The sequence below is a fragment of the Callithrix jacchus genome, chromosome X (genome assembly GCF_049354715.1).
Source record: "Callithrix jacchus isolate 240 chromosome X, calJac240_pri, whole genome shotgun sequence".
Taxonomy (NCBI): Eukaryota; Metazoa; Chordata; class Mammalia; order Primates; family Cebidae; genus Callithrix; species Callithrix jacchus.
Window position 1 is genome coordinate 47,931,580 of NC_133524.1, and position 26,724 is coordinate 47,958,303.

Sequence of the window (26,724 nt, forward strand, 5' to 3'; positions counted from 1 at the left end):
CTATTTCAATTAAAAGTGATGATAGTGAGTTTAAAGGTAAATGGAAAGTTAACCAGGCATGGTAGTGCACAACTATAGTTCTAGCTACCTGGGTGGCTGAGGCAGGAGGATTGCTTGAGCCTAGGAATTGGAGGTTATGGTGAGCTATGATTGTGCCACTGCACTCCAGCCTGAGTAACAGAGCAAGACTCTATCTAAAAAAAAAAAAAAAGTAAATGGATGGAAAAATTATAATGCAGACACCAATCAAAAGAAAACTGGAGTGGCTGTACTAATATCAGATAATTAGATATCACAGCAAAGAAAATTACCAGGGACCAAAAGAAACATTACAGAATGATACAAAGGGTTAATCCACCAAAAAAGCATAGCAATTTTAAATGTGTATGCACCAAATAACAGAGCTTCAGAGAACACAAAGCAAAACCCAACACAACTGAATTGAGAAACAGACAAACCCAAACCCACAATTATAACTGAGAATGTCAGTACCCCCCCTTAGTAATTGATAGAACCAGTAGACAGAAAATCAGCAAAGATATAGAAGAAGTAACACCACCAATCAACCAGATTTAATGACATTTACAGAATGCTCCACCCAACAACAGTGTAACATACTTTCTTTTCAAGTGCACATGTAACAGTCACCAAGATTGACTACATCCCAGGTCATAAAATAAACCTCAACAAATGTAAAACAATTGAAATCATATAGAGTATATTCTCATAATAGAATCAAAGTAGAAATCAAAAACAGAAAGACAGCTGAGTGTAGTGATTCATGCCTGTAATCCCAGCACTTTGGGAGGCCAAAGTGTATGGATCACTTGAGGTCAGGAGTTCGAGACCAGCCTGGCCAATATGGTAAAACCCCATCTCTACTAAAAATACAAAAATCAGCCGGGCATGGTGGCACATGCCTGTAATCCCAGCTGCTCGGGAGGCTGAGGCATGAGAATCACTTGAAACTAGAAGGCAGAGGTTGCAGTGAGCTTGAGATCATGCCACTGCACTCCAGCCTGGGTGACAGATGGAGACTCTGTCTAAAAAAAAAAAAAAACAATGCAGAGACTACAAGAAGTTCTCCAAACACTTGGAAACTAAGCATCACACTTGTCATCAATACAATGACTTGAGTGCCTGAATGTAGATGAAAATATAACATCAAAACTTGTGGCCAGCCACAGTGGCTCACACCTGTAGTCCCAGCACTTTGGGAGGCCGAGACGGGCAGATCACCTGAGGTCAGGAGTTCGAGACCAGCCTGGCCAATGTAGTGAAACCCCGTCTCTACTTAAAATACAAAAATTCGGCAGGTGTGGTGGCAGGCACCTGTAATTCCAGCTACTTGGGAGGCTGAGGGACGAGAATTGCTTGAATCCGGGAGGCAGAGGTTGCAGTGAGCTGAGGTTGCGCCATTGTGCTCCAGCCTGTCACACTCTGGGGACAAGAGTGAAACTCTGTTTCAAGAAAAAAGAAAAACTTGTGGAGTGTAACTTAAATCGGTGCTAAGAAGGAAATTTAGAGCACTGAGTGCTTATATGAGAAAAAGATGAAAGGCCTCAAATGAATAAGCTCCCACTTTAAATAACTAGAAAAGGAAGAGCAAAATAAACCTAAAGTAAGTGAAGGAAGAAAATAATAAAAGAGCAAAAGTCAGTGTAATCAAAAACAGAAAAACAGGAAAAGCAATCATCTAAAAACTGGTTCTTCCAGGAGAGATTCTGACTTAATTGGTAATGGGTGCAGTTTGGGCATTGGGATTTTTGTAAGTTCCCCATATGATTCCCATGTGTAATGGGGGTTGAGAACCTCTGCCAAATACCTTTTCTTGAGATTTAACATGTATTGCCATTTATCTACCGGACCCTTTGATTTCTCCCCAGAGAAATTTGTTGCCATTTCATTTTCCCTCATTTTTTGTTGCCTTCAAAGTCAGTACTGACTTATATGTTAACTTCCTTGTCTGACTGCGCTTTTGCTATGGGCATTGATCTGACCGGAGGTGATGGTTTAACAGCAACCATCTTTCACTTCATACCCACACCCTATTTGATTGATCTTGGGATTAACTCTGAAACCCCCTTTAATTGGTTTATCACACATCATTGATTACCAGTTTTAGGCTGTGATCACCCAAGCCGTAGTGACTGTGTGTTTGGTGCACTTCATCCTGTGACCCTGGCTCTGTAAGAGCCAAAGGACTTGGTTTCTCAGTTTTTTCCTTGTCTGTTCTCTTTCTGGTAGCCAGTACAGTGCCTGCCCTCTATTAGCACAGTATTAACAGTTGGTGTGCAATGGATTTGAATTTACTTATTAAGTTTGGGGTCATTTCTGCGTGTTTAACCTTATATGTGAGGCTTACATGCCTGTCATTGTTACAAAAACCTGGGATAAAGGTTGTTTTTCCTTCTAATAAATTGGGATGGTTACTTTATATCACACAGATGTTATTGTAAATGTATTATGGGTACATGTGGGTAAAAATTTCAGTCTGGAAACAACACACAGCAGCAGGTAAAACAATGGAAATCGTTTTTTTAAAAATTGTTTGCGTTTCTATCTGGAGAAAGAATCACATATTTCATAGTAAAAGCATCTCTTATTGATTTACTTTACTCTTCAGAGGTCTTGTCTGCAAATGGTATTTTATCTTAAAGGGACTTATGTTTTATACGTGTATGTATCTTTTTATTCTTAAGATAGCAAGCTGACTTATCTGGGTAGTTGAATTTTTTTTTTCTTTTCTTTTTTTTTTCCTTGAGATGGAGTTTCCCTATTGTCACCCAGGCTGGAGTACAATGGCGTGATCTTGGCTAACTGCAACCTCCACCTCCTGGGTTCAAACGATTCTCTAGCCTCAGCCTCCCGAGCAGCTGGGATTACAGGCAGCCACCATCACACCCAGCTAATTTTTATATTTTTAGTAGAGACAGGGTTTCACCATGTTGGCCAAGCTGATCTGAAACTTCTGACCTCAAGTGATCCACCCTCCTCAGCCTCCCAAAGTACTGGGATTACAGGTGTGAGCCACCATGCCCGGTCGAAATTTTTTAATATATGTACATAAATTAAGAAAATGTACTGCTAATTTTTTTAAGTTATTGGAACTGGCAGCTTTTTCCTTAAAAGGCATAAAGTAGATTTTAGTTTAGAAAGGGCTAGCACCATTAAAATCTGTCAAAATAACATTATAGAATTGACCACCCATTGAGATCTATGTCAGCCAAACAGTGAACTGAGAAATTAGGGATGGGGATGGGGAGTGTTAGGAGAGTGATAATTGAATTGTATTCTTCAAATTTTCTATATTATTTGTTTTCAGTAAAGCTTTCTTGTAGTTTAGACTAGAGGTTGACAAATCAGCCTGTGAGCTAAATCTAGCTTGTCACTTGTTTTGATATGGCCTACCAGCCATACAGAATGGTTTTTACATTTTTAAATGGTTGAAAAATAATGTAAGGAAGAATTATATTTCATAACACATGAAAATTGTATGAAATTCAAATAGTATAATAAAGTTTTTTGTTTGTTTTGAGATGGAGTCTCACTCTGTCACCCAGGCTGAAGTGCAGTGGCACAGTCTTGGCTCACTGCAACCTCCACCTCCCGGGTTCAAACAATTCTCATTCCTCAGCCTCCTGAGTAGCTGGGATTACAGGCATGCACCATCACGCCTGGCTAATTTTTGTATTTTAAGTAGAGACGTGGTTTTGCCATGTTGTCCATGCTGGTCCTGAACTCCTGACCTCATGATCTGCCTGCCTGAGCCTCCCAAAATGCTGCGATTACAGGCGTGAACTACTGTTCCCCGCCACAAGTTTTGATATGCTATATTTTCATCTCCCCTCAGGCATTCAAGTAACTGTATTAATGAGAAGTGTGATGTTTAGTTTCCAAGTGTTTGGAGAACTTGTTGTAGTCTTTCTGTTTTTTTTTCTTTTCTTTTCTTTCTTTTTTTGAGACATCGTCTCCTTCTGTCGCCCAGGCTAGAGTGCAGTGGCTCAATCTCAGCTCACTGCAACCTCTTCCTCCCAAGTTCAAGCAGTTCTCACATCTTAGCCTACCAAGTAGCTGGGATTACAGGCATACAACACCAAGCCCAGCTAATTTTTATATTTTTTAGTAGAGACGGGGGTTTCACCATATTGGCCAGGCTGATCTCTAACCCCTGATCTCAGGTAATCTGCCTGCCCCAGCTTCCCAAAGTGCTAGGATTATAGGCGTGAGCCACCACACCCAGCCAGAATAAAGTTGTTTTTTTTTTTTTTCGGAATAAAGTTTTATTGAAAGAGAGTTGTGTTCATTTGTTTATGTACTGTCTATGGCTGCTTTCATGCTACAATGGCAGATTTGAGAAGTTGTGACGGAGACCACCATGTGGCCCTCAAAGTCAAAAATACTTCCTATCTGGTCCTTTATAGAAAAAGTTGGCTGACCCCTGGTTTAGACACACTTCCCAACCTGGCCTCCTACTCACAGAGTTTGAAATTCCCAAATAATTTGCTAACAAGTCTGTCTGTATATTAAAGAGGATAAGCCTGCTTCCTGGTGACAGAGATAACTGTGGTTGACAAGGAATACTTGTATGTGGCAGGAATCTGCCTAGGCAAATCTGTATGTTCTTTTATTTTTCCTTAGGTGTTTTTTGAGGGCTTTGGAAAAGAGTTGACCTCCAGACTCCTCATCTGGTCACAGGATTTATGAGTCATATGATACATCTGAATTTTTAAAAATAAGCTTTGAAATGCTATGATAAAGGCTTCATTTAGAAAAGTTCATTATCCCAACTTCTGCTGTCTCTTTCAAAGATTTGTTAGAGGTGAGGAGAAGCAGTGACATATGTAGAATGTGTTATTTTCTTATTTTTTGTTTACCCAATCTCTAGATAGATGTTTATGGCTTTAATTACTCGACGACTGAGAAGTGGTAGAAATGAAAGAGATGCAAGATGAACAGAATTGAAGGATAGAGTTTTGTTTCCATGACATTGAAGCAGGGATAGAATTGTTTTGTAGAGAAGGGTGAATTCTGAATTAAAGCACAGTCACTTAAACTGTCTCACTGTAGAGGAGGTTAGTATTGTTTACCCCAAAGCAGAGGATAATCAGCTCAGGAAACACATTTATAGCATTCATGACTTCTATTTAAGAAATAGTTTGGGCTGGGTGCAGTGGCTCATGCCTGTAATCCTAACACTTTGGGAGGCTGAGGCGGGCAGATCATTTGAGGTCAGGAGTTTGAGACCAGCCTGACCAACATGGTGAAACCCCGTCTCTACTAAAAATACAAAAAAATTAGCCAGGCATGGTGGTGCATGTCTGTAGTCCCATTCCTTGGGAGGCTGAGACAGGAGAATCTCCTGAACCTGGGAGGCAGAGGTTGCAGTGAGCTGAAATCGTGCCACTGCACTCCAGCTTGTGCAACAGAGTGAGACTCCGTCTCAAAAAAAAAAAAAAGTAGTAGTTTGGGAGATTCTTTGCCCACATGGGCAGGAATTCACCCTTTGGGATATAAGAAACATGCTTCTCTGGTCTGACCAGTGGCTTAACTCAAATGTCTGTCTCTGATAATGGCTCTGAATGATATTTTCCGTGAAAACCTAAGGGAGCTAGACTTTCAGATGTTTCTTTCCTTAAGGAATACTTCCAAATACCATCATGGATTTATTCTCTCTGATTTTTATCTCAGTCCTTCTTGAACTTGTTTACATTTTCATTTTGTTCCACTTCTTGAACTGATGAGTTCTCTTAAGTTAGTTCCCTAAGCATGGCTGAAAGTCCTGTTTTCCTTTTGATAAAATTGCCTTTAGGTTTCAGGGAATACCCTTTTGTTACTTAATTCTGTAATTGGATGAATAAAATCAAGTTGATCATTTCTACCCTCTTCTTAATAGCTCATTGATTTTTGTTTCATCCCTTTAGAGCAAGATTTCTCAACCTTGGCACTGTTGACGTTTTGAGCCAGATACGTCCGTACATTGTAAGGGACTATTCCTGTGCCTTGTAGGATGTTTAATGGCATCCCTCCTGACCTCTATCCCTAGAAGCCAGTAACATCAATTATTGTGATAACCGATAAATGTCTCCAGATATTGCCAAATGTCCCCTGGGGAGGCAAAATTGCCTTCAGTTGAGAATCACTGCATAGATCTTTGGCTTTTCCAAAATGCAAAGTTTGTGCAGCTGTCTTTATGACACATGTCTCTATCCAATTGATTATATTGCACTTTTCTGGATTTCTTTCAGCTCCAGTTAATGTCCATCTTGAATAACAATGATGGCCACTTTTATAGTTTCAGTGTTTCAGGTCAACTGAATCATTTGAGAATGGCATGGGAACAGATATCTTGAAATCTTAGAAGAGTATTTTTTCCAATTGTAAACGTCTTATATGTTTACTGTAAAAATGTTGAGAATGGAAACATTTGGAAAGAATGTTTTCATCAACCAGAAATCTGTCACTTCAGTGCAACTAATGTTAGTAAATTCATTTATGGCCTTTATTTTCTATATATTATATTTCATGCATGTATAGTAATTTCACTATAAAACAAATTTTTATACATTTTAAAACATCTTAGCATAAATGTTTCCCTGCATACCATGTTTAAATGACTGGATGAAATACCATAATATTAATGTACCTTAATTATTCCTCTTTTGTGGGATCGATAGGTTTTATTTATTATTTTTATTATGAAGTTTTAATGGACATTTTGGTTTATAAATCATTTTCTGTGTTTTGGACTTTCTCTCTTTCTCTTTCCTTCTTTCTCCTTCTCTTTCTCTCTCCCTCTCTTTTATTTTGTTTTGTTTTATTTTCTTTCTTTCAAGATAGAGTCTTACTCTGTCACCCAGGCTGGCATGCAGTGGCATGATGATCTCAGCTTACTGCAACCTCTGCCTCCCAGGTTCAAGCAATTCTCATGCCTCAGCCTCCTGAGTGGCTGGGATTACAGGCCCCTGCCACCACACCCAGCTAATTTTTGTATTTTTAGTAGATATGGGGTTTCACCATGTTGGCCAGGCTGGTCTCGATCTCCTGACCTCAAGTCATCCACCTGCCTTGGCCTTCCAAAGTGCTGAGATTACAGGTGTGAGCCACCGCACCTAGCCTGTATTATTTCTCAAGGACAAATGTTGGAAGTAGAATTCCTAGGTCAAAGGGTGTGAATTTGTTCAAAGTAGAGCATTAGATTATTTTTTAAACTGCTACATGGCCCTGCAGAAGGCAGTGAATAGGGGCCCCTTGCACTGACAGTGCATTTCAGAAGTATGTCTCATGGGTATATAGTAGGAAAGGAAAGGGCTGTGTTTGAGCTAATCCCTTTTTCTTTCCTTTGCCTGCATGTTCTTCCATGGGAATGTTAATGGGGAGTCAAGTAGCCACCAAACCACAGGTTTAGGTTCTAGTCCCAAATAATCCCAGTTAGGTTGACTTCCAGACAGTGCTCCTTTAAAAGAGCATTTTACCCAAGGAAGATGTTTACTCCAGACGTTTGTATTTTGCCTGGTTTTCAGTCACTGTTAAAATAAATCACTGTAATGTTAATCATTGCTCTTGAGATTATAGTAGGAACGAGATCTGAAAACTGCCATCAAATTACTGTTCCCAATGGTGCAAGGTGAGGTCTGTAATACATTTGGTTTCTGCCAAAATGAAGGTAAGGAAGAAAAGAATGCCTTTATAAAGTTGTGCTCTGATCAGAGGATAGAAAATAAACAGCTGAGTAATATACCCAAGTGTAAGATACTGAAACACATTGCACAGTTACTCCAGGATTACACTATACTGATTTATGATTTCGCCTAACAAAACATTTTATTCTAAGGTAATTTTTTTCATGGTACAAATAAATTTACTTACCTGTTTTCTTCTATGCTCCTTATTCCTCTTTTCTTCCGAGAAGTTACTTTGACAATCACAGACCTTATTGGGCCTCTTTCCCTTTCAATTCTTAAATGAATATTTGTGACAGGGACATCACAGAAAACAATTGTGTTTGCCTATGGCAAAATATGCTTTCGGGTGTTATAAAGCATCATGCTAAGCCATGGGCTGCTGTGACTTTGAGGTCTGCCTAGTCAACTAGAGAGAGCTAGTCCTTCTATGGGGCTTTTCTTTCTTAAAAAATTTTTTTGACATACAAAAAGCTGTACATAGTTAACATATACAACTAGATGAATTTGGCTGAGTGCAGTGGCTCACACCTGTAATTCCAGCACTTTGGGAGGCCAAGGCTGGTGAATCACTTGAGGTCAGGAGTTTGAGACCAGCCTGGCCAACATGGTGAAACCCCGTCTCTACTAAAAATACAAAAACTAGCCAGATGTGGTAGAGCATGCCTGTAATTCCACCTACTCAGGGGCTGAGGCATGAGAATCACTTAAATCTCAGAGGCAGAGGTTGCAGTGAGCTGAGATTACACCACTACACTCTAGCCTGGGTGACTCTGTCTCAAAAACAACAACTAAATGAGTTTGGAGATAAGTATATACCTGTGAAACTATGATCACAATCTATGCCATAAACCTATCCATCACCTCCAAAAGTTTCCCTTTTCTCTGTTACTCTGTCAAGGTCAGAACACAACATAAAGGCCGATCCTCTTAGCAAACTTTTAAGTATACAATCAATGTAGTATTGTTAATTATATGCTGTACAATAGATCTCTAGAACTTAAGTGGTACATTCTTAAAATTACCACTTAATAAGGATTCACATGTTAAGTAAGGGTGCCTAGAAGCAGAACCTGAGGTGGTATTCAGATGTACATTATTTATTGAGGAGTGTTCTCAGGAGAAACCTGTAAGGGGTGGAGGGTAACCAGGTAAGGAAGAAGGAGCCAGTTAGGGTCTTAAGAAAATCTAGGCATAGCCTATTCGAGGTGGTGACAGAACAATTATTGACTTCCAGCTGCCTCTAGGAGGGAGACTGGAAGAGTGTAATCCCCAGTTCATGGGAAGAGAGAGGTCACTGTGAGCCATTAGCAGCCAACAGGAAGTAGCTGAAAAATGGGTACAGTATACTAGCCAGGTAAACAGGATTGGGTGGGGGCAGCACAGTGTATTATTCCTTTGCCTGTTTATTTTGTGCAGGATACTGTGCTAAGAGCTAGGAGTAAAAAAAAGAATGTGACACAGTCCCTGCTTTCAAGATGCTTATGGTCTAGTAACAACAGAGCTGACCATGTAAAGCAGCAGTGTCCGATCTTTTGGCTTCCCTGGGCCACACTGGAAGAATAATTCTCTTGGGCCACACATAAAATACACTAACAATAGCTGATGAGCTTTAAAGAATCACAAACAAATCTCATAATGTTTTAAGAAAGTTTATGAATTTCTGTTGGGCAGCATTCACAGCCATCCTGTGCCGCATGCAGGCCGCCAGTTGGACAAGCTTGACGTAAAGAATATTGGTGGTGCAAGGAAGGACCTTTTTTGCATGTACTTGGATAAAAAGCAAAGGAGTGAATAATTGTGGGGGAGGGACATCTGGGGAGTTTTGTTGAAGAGATCCAATGAATGAATAGAACCAGGGTTGGGGAAAATGGGCTGGTCAAGGAAAACATGCGGAGGAATTGTAGGCAGAAGAAGAGCCCTGTGCAAAGGCTAGCAAGCAAGTATGAAACAAGATGAATGTGTTCATGGAATCACATAGGGCATAGTATATGCAGAACAATTGGAGTAGGACTGGGGGAACAGCAACTGATGAGGCCTGAGAGACAGAGCCAGAACACTGGGCCTTGCAAAACATGCTACGGAGGTTGGTCTTAAAAGGGGAAGCATTCCCACTGTCCTCCCTCCAGCCTGTCCTCTGGCTTCTGGATCAACTTGGAGTGCCCATTGTCAGTGTACCTGACCACTCTGCCCCCTCGTGGCCATGTTGCTCCAAGCATGTTGCTTTAATGCTTCTGAGTCCCAATTTCCTCATCTGTAAAATGGCTGCTGATATATGTAGGACTATTGTGCTTAGAAATAATAAATAAAGAGAAGGGACTCAAGATGGCACAGTGAGAACAACCCAGGATTGAAGCTCTCAGTGAATACGCGGAGGGTGAGTCAGGGCCATATTTCCAGACGGATCTTTGCTGCCCACAGAACGGGGAAATTCCCAGGTATAAAAGAGACGTGGGACGCCAGGCAGAGGTTTTGGCTGGTGTAGCTGGCAGCCGGTGCAGCCGGTGGCCGGCGCTGTAGTGCAGCAGCGCTCCACAGCACTCTGCACAAAGCGCACTGCTCCGGGTGCCCTGTTGAACCGGCAATCTGAGACTTGAGAGGGCTGAACTTGAGACTGAACGGGACTTGGACAGTGAGCCAGGCCAGGACATTCCAGGGAAACAGCGTTTGGGGTAGCGCAGTGGGACAAACAAAACGGCGATTCCAAACGCTCCGGGTGGAGAGGTTCCCTGCGGGCACAGCTGAACCCAGGATGGTGCAGCTCGGTGGGGGAGTGGCGTCCGCCATTACCGAGGCAATCCGCCCCTACTGAGGTACACGCCCATTGCTGACGCAGCATGCTGTTGCCGAGGCAACCCACCACAACAGAGAGACTCCGCCGCAGGGCATAGCCCGTGGCGGCCAGGTGGAGACCGCAGCAGCAGGGCAGAGCCTGCAGCAACAGGGCAAACCTCACACCAGCAGGGCGAAGCCTCGGCAGGCAAATAGTGACTAGACTGCCTCCTAGCTGGGCAGGACAGCACAACGGAAACTCACAAAGAAAGCCCCAACCCCCCGAGACAGAGCATCTGAGAAAAAAAGGGTTTTTTTTAATGAGTTCTGCTGCAGCAGAATTAAACGTAGCAGCCTAACAGCCCTGAATGAACAACAGAGCTCACAGATCAGCACTTGAGCTCCTATAAAGTACAGACTGTCTCCTCAAGCAGCTCCCTGACCCCACTATATCCAAAAGACTGACATTGGGCAGGCACCATTCTGGGACAAAGATAGCAGAAAAAGAAACTGGTAGTATCCCTCACTGTTCTGCAGCTGCTATAGGTGCAGCAGTTGTACAGTGGAGGGGTGAGACTGGTAGAAGGAAAACCAAGTAACAGAAATACTTCATCATCAACAATCTGGGCGTCCACTCAGAGACCCAATCGAAAAGTCAGCAACTACTCAGACGACAGGTGGATAAATCCACAAAGATGGGAAGAAACCAGCGCAAAAAGGAGGAAAACACATGAAACACCTCGCCTCCTAGAAAGGACCAAAACTCATCACCAGCAAGGGAACAAAGCTGGACGGAGAATGACTGTGATGAAATGACGGAATTAGACTTCAGAAGGTGGATAATGAGAAACTTTTGTGAGCTAAAAGAACACGTTTTAAATCAATGCAAAGAAACTAAGAACCTTGAAAAAAGATTCGAGGAAATGATAACAAGAATGGATAACTTAGAGAGGAATATGAATGAATTAAAGGAGCTGAAAAACACAACACGAGAACTTTGCGAAGCATGCACAAGTTTCAACAGCCGAATTGACCAAGCAGAAGAAAGAATATCAGAAGTCAAAGATCAACTCAATGAAATAAAACGAGAAACCAAGATCAGAGAAAAAAGCGCAAAAAGGAATGAACAGTGTCTCCAAGAAATGTGGGACTATGTGAAGAGACCTAACCTACGTTTGATAGGTGTACCAGAATGTGACGAAGAGAATGAATCCAAGCTGGAAAATACTCTTCAGGACATTATCCAAGAAAATTTCCCCCATCTAGCAAGACAGGCCAACACTCAAATGCAGGAAATACAGAGAACACCACAAAGATATTCCACAAGAAGAGCAACCCCAAGGCACATAATCGTCAGATTCACCAGGGTTGAAATGAAGGAGAAAATACTAAGGGCAGCCAGAGAGAAAGGTCGGGTCACCCACAAAGGGAAGCCCATCAGACTCACAGGAGATCTCTCAGCGGAAACTCTACAAGCCAGAAGAGAGTGGGGGCCAATATTCAACATCCTTAAAGAAAAGAACTTTCAACCCAGAATTTCATATCCAGCCAAACTGAGCTTCATAAGTGAAGGAAAAATAAAATCCTTTGCGAACAAGCAAGTACTCAGAGAGTTTGTCACCACCAGGCCTGCTTTACAAGAGCTCCTGAAAGAGGCACTACACATAGAAAGGAACAACCAGTACCAGCCATTCCTAAATCACACTAAATGCTGAAGAGCATCAACATAATGAAGAATCTACAACAACTAACGGGCAAAACAGCCAGCTAGCATCAAAATGGCAGTATCAAATTCACACATAACAATATTAACCCTAAATGTAAATGGACTAAATGCACCAATCAAAAGACACAGACTGGCAAATTGTATAAAAATTCAAAACCCATCAGTGTGCTGTATTCCGGAAACCCATCTCACATGCAAGAATACACAAAGGCTTAAAATAAAGGGATGGAGGAAGATTTACCAAGCAAATGGAGAGCAAAAAAAAAAAAAAGCAGGAGTTGCAATTCTCATCTCTGATAAAATAGACATTAAAGCAACAAAGATCAAAAGAGACAAAGAAGGCCATTACATAATGGTAAAAGGATCAATACAACAAGAGGAGCTAACGATCCTAAACATATATGGACCCAATACAGGAGCACCCAGATACATAAGGCAAGTTCTTAATGACTTACAAAGAGACTTAGACTCCCACACAATAATAGTGGGAGACTTTAACACTCCACTGTCAATATTAGACAGATCAACCAGACAGAAAATCAACAAGGATATCCAGGGCTTGAACTCAGACCTGGAACAAGCAAACCTGATAGGCATTTACAGAACTCTCCACCCCAAATCCACAGAATATACATTCTTCTCAGCACCACATCACACCTACTCTAAAATTGACCACATAATCGGAAGTAAAGCACTCCTCAGCAAATGCAAAACAACTGAAATCATAACAAAAAGTCTCTCAGACCATAGTGCAATCAAGTTAGAACTGGGAATTCAGAAACCAACCCAGAACCGCACAGCTTCATGGAAACTGAACAACTGGCTCTTGAATTTTGACTGGATAAACAATGAAATGAAGGCAGAAATAAAGAAGTTCTTCGAAACCAATGAGAATGAAGACACAACATGCCAGAATCTCTGGGACACACTTAAAGCAGTCTCTAGAGGAAAATATGTAGCAATAAGTGCCCATATGAGGAGAATGGAGAGATCCAAAATTGACACCCTATCGTCAAAATTGAAAGAGCTAGAGGAGCAAGATCAAAAAAACTCAAAACCTAGCAGAAGACAAGAAATAACTAAGATCAGAGCAGAACTGAAGGAGATAGAGACACGAAAAACCCTTCAAAAAATCAATAAATCCAAGAGCTGGTTTTTTGAAAAGATCAACAAAATAGACCACTAGCCAGATTGATAAAAAAGAAAAGAGAGAACAACCAAATAGATGCAATAAAAAATGATAAAGGGGAAATCACCACAGATTCCACAGAAATTCAAACCATCATCAGAGAATATTACAAACAACTCTATGCACATAAACTAGTAAACCTAGAAGAAATGCATAAATTCCTGGACTCCTGTGTCCTCCGAAGCCTAAACCAGGAGGAAGCTGAAACTATGAATAGACCAATAACAAGGTCAGAAGTCGAGGCAGCAATTAAGAGCTTGCCACACACAAAAAAAGCCCAGGTCCAGATGGGTTCACAGCTGAATTCTACCAGACACACAAAGAGGAGCTTGTACCATTCCTTCTGAAACTATTCCAAATAATCCAAAAAGAGGGAATCCTTCCCAAATCATTTTATGAGACCAATATCATCCTGATACCAAAACCCGGTAGAGACCCAACAAGAAAAGGAAACTTCAGGCCAATATCCATGATGAACATAGATGCAAAAATCTTCAATAAAATATTGGCAAGCCAATTGCAACAGCAAATCAAAAATCTTATCCATCATGATCAAGTAGGATTTATCCCAGGGATGTAAGGCTCGTTCAACATACGCAAGTCTATAAACATAATTCACCATATAAACAGAACCAAAAACAAAAATCACATGATTATCTCAATTGACGCAGAGAAGGCATTCAACAAAATTCAACGGCCCTTTATGCTAAAAACCCTCAATAAACTCGGTATCAATGGAACGTATCTCAAAGCAATAAAAGCTATTTATGACAAACCAACAGCCAATATCATACTGAATGGGCAAAAACTGGAAGCATTCCCTTTGAAATCTGGCACTAAACAAGGATGCCCTCTTTCACCATGCCTATTCAATATAGTACTGGAAGTTCTAGCCAGAGCAATCAGGCAACAAAAAGAAATAAAGGGTATTCAAATTGGAAAGGAGAAAGCCAAATTGTCTCTATTTGCAGACGACATGATAGTATACCTAGAAGACCCCATTGCCTCAGCCCAAAAACTCCTGAAACTGATAAGCAACTTCAGCAAAGTCTCAGGATATAAAATAATGTGCAAAAATCACAAGCCTTCCTCTACACCAATAACAGACTTAAAGAGAGCCAAATCAAGAACGAACTGCCATTCACAATTGCCACAAAAAGAATAAAATACCTAGGAATACAACTCACAAGGAACGTAAGGGACCTCTTCAAGGAAAACTACAAGCCACTGCTCAACGAAATCAGAGAGGACACAGATGGAGAAACATTCCATGTTCATGGTTAGGAAGAATTAATATCGTGAAAATGGCTATACTGCCCAAAGTAATTTACAGAATCAACACTATCCCCATCAAGCTACCATTGACTTTCTTCACAGAACTGGAAAAAACCACCATGAACTTCATATGGAACCAAAAGAGAGCCCGCACAGCCAAGTCCATTCTAAGCAAAAAGAACACAGAGGGGGGACATCACACTACCGGATTTCAAACTATACTACAAGGCTACAGTAATCAAAACAGCATGGTACTGGTACCAAAACAGAGATATAGACCAATGGAACAGAACAGAGGCATCGGAGGCAACACAACATATCTACAACCATACAATCTTTGATAAACCTGACAAAAACAAGCAATGGGGAAAGGATTCCCTGTTTAATAAATGGTGTTGGGAAAACTGGCTAGCCGTGTGCAGAAAGCAGAAACTGGACCCCTTCCTGACACCTTACACTAAAATTAACTCCAGATGGATTAAAGACTTAAACATAAGACCTGGCACCATAAAAACCCTAGAAGAAGATCTAGGCAAAACCATCCAGGACATAGGAGTAGGCAAGGACTTCATGAACAAAACACCAAAAGCATTGGCAGCAAAAGCCAAAATAGACAAATGGGACCTAATCAAACTCCACAGCTTCTGCACGGCAAAAGAAACAGTCACTAGAGTGAATCGGCAACCAACAGAATGGGAAAACATTTTTGCAGTTTACCCATCTGACAAAGGGCTGATATCCAGAATTTACAAAGAACTCAAACAGATTTACAGGGAAAAAACAAGCCCATTCAAAAATGGGCAAAGGATATGAACAGACACTTTACAAAAAAGACATATATGAGGCCAATAATCATATGAAAAAATGCTCATCATCACTGGTCATCAGAGAGATGCAAATCAAAACCACATTGAGATACCATCTCACGCCAGTTAGAATGGCGATCGTTAAAAAATCTGGAGACAACAGATGCTGGAGAGGATGTGGAGAAAAAGGAACACTTTTATACTGTTGGTGGGAGTGTAAATTAGTTCAACCATTGTGGAAGACAGTGTGGCGATTCCTCAAGGCCTTAGAAATAGAAATTCCATTTGACCCAGCAATCCCATTACTGGGTATATATCCAGAGGACTATAAATCGTTCTACTATAAGGACACATGCACACGAATGTTCATTGCAGCACTGTTTACAATAGCAAAGACCTGGAATCAACCTAAATGCCCATTGATGATAGACTTGATTGGGAAAATGTGGCACATATACACCATGGAATATTATGCAGCAATCAGAAATGATGAGTTTGTGTCGTTTGTAGGGACATGGATGAATCTGGAGAACATAATTCTCAGCAAACTGACACAAGAACAGAAAATGAAATACCGCATATTCTCACTCCTAGGCGGGTGATGAAAAATGAGAACACATGGACACAGGGAGGGGAGTACTAAACACTGGGGTCTATTTGGGGAAAAAGGGGAGGGCCAGCGGGGGGGGGAGGTAGGGAGGGATAGCCTGGGGAGAAATGCCAAATGTGGGTGAAGGGGAGAAAGGAAGCAAAACACACTGCCATGTGTGTACCTATGCAACTGTCTTGCATGTTCTGCACATGTACCCCAAAACCTAAAATGCAATAAAAAATTTAAAAAAAAAGAAATCATAAATAAAGACAGATATAAAGATTTACCATCATGGAGTCGTTTTCCTGATATTGATTGCTTTCTGTTATTTTCCTACAATAATTTAAACAGCAGTACATCACAGAAATTGACAAATCACTGGACTTTAAACAGCCCAGACCCAGAAATTAGCTTGTTTTGTTTTCTTTTCTAAAAGTCATTGGTGACTAATTTTCTTATTTCCCAGGACTGGTGTTACTCGTATTAGATAAACTATTTCCTAGGCTTTTTACTGATAATACAAGATTTTTTTTTCCATCTATAATAAAAAATAGTTGTTACGGTAATTGTTTTAAAGATGCCAAATTTTGCCTATTCTTTAAAATCTCCGTCTGTCATGAACAGTTTGATAACTCTCACTTAAAGAACAGAGTATTGTGGAAAATAAAGAAACTGTTTTATCCAAAGTACATATACCCAGAACTTCAGATGAGAGGAGTATCCATCTCACAAGAAGTCTTAGGTCTTATCGAAACTCTCAGGGAGGTGAGGACAGAGGCTCCATGGTCAGTTGGCTTTCTTCACTGAGATTTTTAGAGAATAAAAATATTTCTTTTATGATATTTGTTGCCCTTGATTCCATCACAAGTCGTCCATATGAAGGTTATATTCAGTATATTCCGTGGGAACATAAACTTTCATTTCTCTGGGATAAATGCCTAGGAGTGTAATTGCTGAGTCATAGTTGCATATTTAATTTTAAAGAAATGACCAAAATATTTTCTAAAATAGCTATACTATTTTACATTCCCACGAGCAATGTATGAGTGATATAGTTTCTCTATACTTTCTCTAGCATTTGATATTTTCACTATTTTTTTATTTTAGCTATTGTAATAAGTATGTAATAATATCTTGTTGTGGTTTTAATTTACGTTTCCCTAATGGCTGGTAATACTGAGTATCTTTTCATAGGCTTATTTGCCATTTGAGTTCCTCTTTGGTAAAATATCTGTTGATTTTTTTTTTCTTTGAGACAGAGTATTGCTCTGTCACCCAGGCTGGAGTGCAGTGGTCTAGGCTCACTGCAACCTCTGTCTCCCAGGTTCAAGCAACTCTTGTGCCTCAGCCTCCCAAGTAGCTCGGATTACAGATGCGTGCCACCATACCCAGCTAATTTTTGTATTTTTAGTAAAACAGGGTTTTACCATGTTGGCCAGGCTGGTCTTGAATTCCTGACCTCAAATGATCCACCCACCTTAGCCTCCCAAAGTGCTGGGATTACAGGTACAAGCCACCATGTTCAGCCCATCTGTTGATTTTTAATTGGGTCATTTATTTCCTTATTGTTGAGTTTTGAGAGTTCCTTACATGCTTGGGGTATCAAGTCTAAGAACTCTTTGCTTAGCCTTAGATCCTGAAGACTTTCTCTTATGCTTTTTGTAAATATTTTATAGTTTTACATTTTTCATTTAAGTCTGTGATCCATTTTAAGTTACATTTTGTGTATTAGGTTGTGATAGGCAGAGATGTCCATGTCCTAATCTCTACAACCTATGAATATGTTAAGGTTGCTGTTCAGCTGACTATAAAATGGGGACATTATCCTGGATTATCTGAGTTGGTCTACATGGGTCCTTAAAACTGGAAGAAGGAAGCAGAACAGAAGGGTTAGAGAATGAGATGTGATGACAGAAGCAGGATCAGAGAGATACAGTGTTGCCTGCCTTGAAGATGGGAGAAGATAGCCAAGATCAAGGGAGTATGCTCTAAGTAGATATGTGCATTCAGTGGGTAATAGAAAATATTACTTTTGTTTCTGCTTAAATTTGTACATTCATTGTGACTTTAAATTCCCCACTACTTTTTAATAGGAAGTGTTTTGTTGTTACTGTTGGTTTTGTTTGCATTTCAGAAGAGTATTTGAATGAAATTTTGGCAGAGAGTCAAATGTAGCCCCCAAAATTTATGTGACGGGAGGCTAACATTCTCTTTTTTAAAAAATATTCAGTTGACTTTGACTGTAGGACAAACAGAACCTTAGTGAATGGTCCTGATACTGGTACTAATTTTATTAGTTTTTAAAATGACAGCTTTGAGATATATATAATTCATATACTATAGAGCTTACCCACTTAAAGTATGCAATTCCATTATTTTAATATATTCACAGATATGTACAACCAATCACCAAAAGACAATATGTTTTCACACTGTCTTCTAATTTTCATTGTTTCTGAGAAGTTAGCTGTTAATCTTATTGGGGTTCTCTTGTAAAGTGATGAGTTGTCTTTTCTTGCTGCTTTCAAGATTTTCTCCTTGTCTTTTTGGCTTTTAGCAGTTTTCCTATGAGAAATATCTTTCTGGATCTCTTTGCATTTATTCTACTTGGAGTTCGTTGAGTTTCCTGAATATGTAAATTAATGTTTTTCAGTAAATTTGGGAAGTTTTTCTAATATTTGTTATGCTCCTTTCTCGTTCACTTTTCCTTCTGGTACTCCCATTATGTATGTGTTGGTGAACTTAATGGTATCCTACATTTCTCTGAGACTGTTTATTCTTCATTTTTTCATCTGTTCTTCAACTTGCCTAATCTCTGTTGACCTACTTCACATTCATTAATTCTTTTTTCTGCCTGTTCAAATCTACTGTTGAGGCCCTTCAGTGAATTTGTCATTTCAGTTGTACTTTCAACACCAGAATTACCATTTGGTTGTTTTTTATACTTCGTATTTCTTTATTGATAGTCTATGTTTTATAAAATACTGTCGTGATTACCTTCCTTTACTTCTTTAATCATGGTTTTCTTTAGTTCTTTGAACATTTTTTTTGTGCCAAGCTCACTTTATTTTTTTTTATATTTAAAAATCAAATTATATTACTACCTTTCTTTGATCAATTTGAAGGCTTTGCCTGTTAAATTTGACATGTGGTTGTATGGGTCATACTTTCCTGTTTCTTTGCATATCTCATAAGTTTTTGTTGGAAACTGGGCATTTTAATAACATATTGTAGCAATTGTGGGTACTACCCCCTCCACCAGGGTTCTTTATTATTATTTGCTCGTTTACTTCTTTAGTAACTGGCTGGATTATTTTATTGAAGTCCATTTCCTCAACCCCCATTCTAACCCAGCAGTATGAAGCCTCTGATGTTGCTCTTCAGGGTTACAAGCTTGGATATCCCCACAATCACCCTGGGATGACAATGGTTTTGAGACTCTCCTTGGCTGTCTCTTTCCTTGACCACATCAAGCTGTTATGGTCTACTAATTGTTGACTGGTTGCTCTGTTGTTTTAATCATGTCCTGGAACATAAATTGCTCCACAAACTGATCCCATCAAATTATGGCTCCTTTGAAGATAGTTTCTGAGATTTCTTCTGACCCCAAGAGGCCATCTCTTTCCCTGCTGTCTGTTTTCCCTGGTTCTCTCTAGCATATTAGGCAGCCTAGGCTTGAACTGCTGTACACTCAGTTACAAATGAAGTCAGTTTCATTGCAGGAGAATTGAAGCCCCCTATTCTATGCCATGCCTCTCTCCCTGGGAAAAATCTTTGAGCCACAGCTCTGGCACAGGGGATGGAGACAAATGGTGAGCTTCCCTCTGAGTTTCAGCCCCAGGTCTCCCAGGTTTGCTTTTTCTGGTTTAGAATCCCCACCCACAAGGTAGTACCAGGGCAGTCAAGGCCCTGGTATTCTTGGTGGCACAACACCCAAGGAATAGCCTCCATCACATGAGTTGGGGGCTAGGTGGAAGAAGGGAGCCCCTACCTCTCAGCCACATTCTTCTGGAATGTAGCCTCAGCAAAAGTGGCTGGGAACAGGATAAATGATGGTGACATACTGTTCTTCCCAGGAAGAAAGGAGCTGAGAGCTGGGGGAGAAGGAACACTTGGCTACCCTACTCTGGCATGAGATCTGTGCTAGGAGGGAAGATGCAGGAAGTGGTTCTAGATCCACACACTGCAGACTTTGACTCTGCGTTCTGAATTTTAGTAGATTTTGTTGAATAAGTACTTCTTCATTTGCTGTATGCCCTTAGGACCATTTCCAGAGACTTTAAATGGTTTGTTTGTTTTTTTTTTAATTGAAATAACTTTCACCAGTTTCACTGGGAGAGGGTCGTCCATGGAGCGCCTCACACTGTTATGCCGGAAGTGGAACTCTATAAGCTTTCTAACATACAATTTGGTTGCTGCTACTCATAATCACTCAAAGTGGCCTTATACATGGATTTCTACTTCCTCAGTAGGTTGTAAATAGCTTGAAGGCAGTAACCCTGACCTTTATTCATTATGGAATCATAATAGCCCCTGGTAGCATTTTGTATGTTGGGCACATAAAAGAATGTTGGTCACTGACTGTATCGCTGTCTTTTCAAGTTTACATTTTCAGCACTTCCTTTGTGACTTAAAGTGCTTAACTGTGCCTTAACTTTTTTTTTCACTCCAGTGCTAGTGTGTTCCCAGAGGGTGATGCTTCTTTTTAATCTGTCATTGGCCACACTCAGGGAAGTACACTTGAACCATTAGATGTTTTAGTACAAAGCATTTTTATTTACTCTTCACAACATAGGAGCTTTCTTTAACATACCTTATAGTGTATATATAATTATGACTTTAGATTAGGCTACTTACTTGGGATATAAGGACAGAAAGAGAGGGATAAAGGGCAGGCAGAAAATCAGTGTGGTCATATTCGTAAAGGTGTATGTGCCTCACTTGTTCTTTCTTCAGCCAACTATGTCCATGCTGTTCAACCTTGGCTCTTGGTGGCCCTGCCCTCGTGACTGATTTTTCCTTTTCTGTTCCTCTCTTATTGGGAATCACTGGCTGATTATGGCCCCATGTCTGTCCCACCCTTTGTTTTGGTGGACAGTGGCCATGTGGCCACATCTGAGGCTCCAGTTAGTGCTGTACCACTCATCTTCTGTGGCTTGGGCTTCTTCCTAAGGCTAATGTGTAGCCTTTCTTAGTCTTTGACATGCTTTGTGTTAAAAGATTTGGCAGTACTTTTCTCCCAGTACTCTAAGTCATTTGAGAGTATTCTTGACAAAAATCATTCAATTTGTGTGATTTGCTTGCTGCTACTTCGGGGAGCTGTGGGACAGTGTTGACTGCCCTCTGGGTGTGTGTGAACTGTTTTATTCAGTGTTGTTCTTTTTCCCAGGATGCTCCAGGATGAAACGCCATAGGCCTCTCAGCAGCAGTGACAGTTCAGACGAGAGTGAGTAGAACCAGCTGGCAGCTGGTAACCTTTCTGTCTGTATCCCTTGGGGATTTTTCCTTTGACTTGAAATCTACTGAGGATAAGCCATTTCATGCTTTTTTTCAATGGTTAAAAAATGTTTCTGAGAAGGAAAATTCAGGGCACCATTTTCTTACTGAAATTTCATTAGAGATAGATAAAATAGAAGAACTGGTTGTGTGTGGCATATAACTGTTTTCACTTTTCATTTACCTAAACAACAAAAGCCATATCTAGTAATGCTTTAACACAGCTTCTCTAGAAAGGAGGAAAAGTACAAGAGCATAAATTGTAGCCTTTAATCCTAATTGTCGTTTAGGTACTAAGTGTTTGACTGTGAGTCAGTCATCATTTGTAAAAGGCAATAACCTTATTAACAATAGCCTTTGGGGAAGTGCTGAAGGATACAGATTACTTGCTCTACATTTTTAGTTCTTCCAGTTGTTTTTGGAGATACTTTCTCTCCAAGTGGAACACGAATTGTGTTATTCCAAAACATTATGAGGTGTGATTATACCAAATCAGATAATCTCATCCTTAGCATCGTTGAAGCTTTTGCACTGTAGCAGATCATCTATAAATGTCACTAAACTCCATCATGAGGCACTCTTCAGTGCAGTTTGACTGTTTTCTTCAGTGGTATGAGCTCTCTAGTTTCTCCATCATATCTTTCATATTCTCTTGGATGACATTTTAGTAGGTAACACATCTCAGTATTTTTTTCTAATTATCTTTTCCAGGTCCTTCCACTTCCTTTACTTCTGGCTCAATGTATAGGATCAAGTCAAAAATTCCAAATGAACACAAGAAACCTGCCGAGGTGAGATCATATTTTCGATTTTTAGATTTAAGCTATGGTTCAGATGCTTGTCCCCCAAAACCTCATGTTGAAATTATATCCCAGTGTCAGAGGTACAGGCCTAATGGGAGGTGTTTGGATCATGGGAATGTATCCCTTATAAATAGATTAATGCTCTCCCAGTGCAGGGGTTAAGTGAGTTCTCACTCTATTAGTACCCTTGAGGGCTGGTTGTTAAAGAGTCTGGCACCTCCTCCCATTCTCTCTTGCTGCTTCTCTCGCCATGTGATCTCCACATATGTTAGCTCCCCTTTGCCTTCCACCATGAGTGGAAGCACCCTGAGGCACTTACCAGCTGCCCAATCTTGAATCTTCCAGCCAGCAGAACCATGAGCTAAATAAACTTCTTTTCTTTATAAATACTCAGCCTCAGGTATTCCTTTATAGCAATACTAAATAAACTAAGACAACTTTTAAAAAGATAGATGGCTGCCTCCTGCCTATATATCAACAATACCCAGCATCTGAAGATGTGAGGAATAAAGAATGTGTCAGTGGGTAGGCTTGTTTTCTGATGAACTTATTTTTTCCAAGAAATATTCCATTTTCTATCTCCTTTAGGAGAACAATAATCTTCATATTGTGATTTCATTTTGGTGATGACACATAGTGCCTGGCTTTAGAATATTCCTCCCCTAACCAGGAAGTCAAAGAGAGCCAGACTAGGGGAATTGGGAAGGATCTAGAGATCTCCTGGCCTATGAATGGAAAAAGCTTAGTTAGCTGGTGAGAAGAAATAGTACAGAAAGGGATAGATGAGTAGGTTGTGGGTGGACTACATTAAAAATCATCTGGGCCATGGGCTGTGATGGGTCCTTACAGCCTTTGGAGCACTGGTGGACCAAAAAGAATAGGTCAATTCTTAGGAGGCTAGTCATCTTCCGCACAAAGGGCAGCAAAGTGCGAGGGTTCCCCTTAGACTTGATAATGGTTTAGTGGATCCTCTGTGATAATTAAATGGTGATAAAATGGACTTGTGTATCTTCATTTCTACTATGAGTAGACTTCCTTAGCTGTAAAGGAACAGAGAATATATTAGTTATGTATTGCTACATTACAAATTATCACAAAATTTGTGTTTTAAAGCAGCACACACTTATATCTCTCTTTCTGTGGGTCAGTAATCTGGGCATGATATGACTAGATTCTCTGTTCAGGGTCTTTCAAAGCTGAAATGACTGTGGAAAATGGGATGTGTTCTCATCTGGAGGCTTGCCTAGGGAAGAATTTGTCACCAAGTTCATTCATGTTGTAGGCAGAATTTGTCTCCTTGGAGCTGAAGGACTGAGATTTCTGTTTTCTTGCTTGCTTTTGGTAGAGAGTGCTCTCAGTTTCTAAAGGCCACTTACAGTTCCTTGCCACATGGCTTTTTCCATAGATCCTCTCACAACATGGCAGCATACTTTTTCAGAGCCAGCAAGGAGAGTCTTTCCCTCCAGTCAGCTAAGATGGAATGTTATATAACATAATATAATCATGAGAGTGGCATCCCCATCACATTTGCTTTATAACATGACTTAAAAAAATAACATCCCATTATGTTTGCCATATTCTGTTGTTTAAAAGGAAGTCACATGTCCCACCACCTTCATGGAAAGGGAGTGACTCTTTGGGGGGATACTTTCGGGTGTGCACCAGAGGGCATTTCTCTCTTCCTTGGAGGTCACTTTTCATTTGTTTCTTTTGCCAGGGATTTTTCTGGGCACAATAGAATGTCAGAGTTTATATATGTCCATGTCATACAGAAAAACTTAGGGAATATAACACACATAAACAGGAGTGGAAGAAATTTCCCATCTGTCCAGTGGATACTTTGACTACAGAATGGTGAGAAAGAAACTTTGCTACCTACCTCCTTAGGAGGACAGGAAAGCTGGTCTTAGGACATAAAGCAATTCAAGGGCTTTGGGTTTTGAGGCCTACTGCCTCCCAGTCAGTGGTAATAGTAGTCTTTTTGTTGCAAGGGATAGGGGACCTGGGCTGCCGAAAGCAAATTGTTTTCATTTATAATTTCATATTCTGTTATAAGAAGAAAAACCTGGTAATGTTGTAGGACAAAACTAGCCTTTGCATTAGAAGAGCTTGATCCCATGTGCTGCTTTGCTGGCTTATTTCATCTCTCTGAAATAATTTGTCAACATCATAACATGGACATTATCATACCTACCTCTCATAGCTACCATTTATTGAAATTTTATGTGCCAAAAGCTTTACATTAATTTGTTTCCCAAATTTAAACAGTTACGAGACTCTCCTTGGATGCCTTTTTAAAAATAATGATTCCAGACTCACCCTACCCTGTGACACTACTGAATTAGTATTTCCAAGAAAAGTGCCTGGAATCTGGAGTCTAAAAAGTGACTCAGGTGATTTTTATAATCAAGCACATCAGGGAAGTAATATCCTCTTGTTCTATTCCTCTAATAACACAATAAAGTAGGTACTTTCCAGTTTTTTGTTTGTTTGTTTTGCAGGTGATGAGGCTAAGAGAAGTTAAGTTACTTGCCCAGGGTCACTAAAAAAAAAGCAGAACTGAAATTCAGGTTTTTATTCATATGGAATCCTGTTTTTTTATTAACCAGTATGCATTGGACATATTATATAGGGTACAATAATTGTATGGTAAACATTTGTTGAAACTCTGGCAGTTAAGAAATATGGGACAACACCAGTGTTTTCTCATGAGTAGTTATAATCAAAGTTTCCATAATGAAGTAAGAGCAAAACTTGGGAATAGAGAGAACAAACCTGGAATTGAACAGGGTCTGGGAACTCAGGCAGCAAGGAGAATATGGGAGGAACCTGTAAAAGAAGAGAAGTAAAAGTAAGTGGGAATTGGCAGAGGTGACAGGCATACACTACTCACAGGTGAGTTTGAAGGTGGCCTTTGAGGAATCAGGTGGAACCACTGTGAATTCTTTTTTCCTATTTGGCTCCTGAAACTGAAGCAATATTGCCATTGGCTCTTTTTTTTGAGACAGAGTCTTGCTCTGTTGCCCAGGATAGGGTGCAATGGCACAATCTCGGCCCACTGCAATCTCTGCCTCCCAGGTTCAAGCGATTCTCCTGCCTCAGTCTCCCAAGTAGCTGGGATTATAGGCACCCGGCTAATTTTTGTATTTTTAGTAGAAATGGGGTTTCACCATGTTTGCCAAGCTGGTCTCAAACTCCTGACCTTGTGATCCACGTACCTTGGCCTCCCAAAGTGCTGGGATTACAGGCATGAGCCACCACACCCAGCCACCATTGGCTGCTTTTTTCAAAGTGTCATTTTTATGTCCTATTTCTAATAAGAGAGTATCACTTTTCTCTCAATTTCTGATTTTCCTGGCCTAACTTGCTGCCCCTGTTTGCTTCAAACAATTGTTTTTAGGTTCACTTAAGAAATATGACATATTTATGTTCTTCTTTATTTCTGATGTTCCCATTTTTCTTTTTTGTTCATTTGTTTCTGTTTGAAGAACTTCCTTTAGCTATTCTTTTAGGATAGGTCTGCTGGTGATAAATCTGCTTAGTTTTCCTTCATCTGAGAATGTCTTGATTTCACCTTCATTCCTGAAGGATATTTTTACTTGATATAGAATTCCGGTTTGACAGTACTTTTCTTTCAGCACTTGAAAAATGTGCTACTTCCCTTGGTGTCTGATGAGAAATCTGCCCCCATTCAAGTAGGTTGTTCTCCTTGAAGTAGTCATTTCTTTCCCAGTTGTTTTTGAGATTTTTCCTTATCTTTAGTTCTTAAAAGTTAGATTATGATGTACCTGAGCATGGATTTTTTTTTTGCTTATCCTCTTTGGGCTTTAGTCAGCTTCTTGAATCTGTAGATTTATTTATTCCACTAAGTCTGGGAAATTATCAGCCATTATTTCTTCAAATATTTTTCAATTCTACCTTCTTTTTTTCCTCCTTTTGGAACTTCAACTGCATGAATGTTAGATCTTTTGTTATTTTCCCAAAGGTAGCTCAGGGTCTTCTCATTTTTTTTTCAGTGTATATTCTGTTGATCAGATTGAATTATTTCTGTTGTTCACTTGTTCTGTCTTCTGTTCATTAATTCCATTCATTTGTTGAGCCTCTTATGAGTTTGTTATTTCAGTAATTGTATTATTCCATCTTAAAATTTCCATTTGGTTATTCTTTATATATTCCATTTCTTCACTGAGACTTTCTGTTTTTTGTTTCAAAAGTGTTTGTAATTTCTTGTTGAAACATTTTTATCCTGGATGGCTTAAAATCCTTGTTAGATAATTCTATCATTTGTGTGATCTCAGTGTTGATGCCTATTGACTGTCTCTTCTCGTCCCCAGTTCTAGTATGATGAGTGATTTTCTGTTGTATCCTATTTTTTAGTATTAT

General features: G+C 40.0%; 1 protein-coding gene across 5 annotated transcripts in view; it reads left to right on the forward strand.

Annotated features, from left to right (window-relative positions):
• The window catches only part of JADE3 (jade family PHD finger 3), a 160,422-nt gene that overhangs the window by 57,117 nt on the left and 76,581 nt on the right, over window positions 1-26,724 (forward strand). For all 5 annotated transcript variants that reach the window (XM_035287811.2, XM_035287812.3, XM_035287809.3 and 2 more), the window contains 2 exons: window positions 21,432-21,488; window positions 22,250-22,329. In XM_035287811.2, coding sequence (XP_035143702.1) covers window positions 21,443-21,488; window positions 22,250-22,329 — 126 coding nt within the window. In that variant the 5' untranslated portion in view covers window positions 21,432-21,442. The remainder of the gene's footprint in view (window positions 1-21,431; window positions 21,489-22,249; window positions 22,330-26,724) is intronic.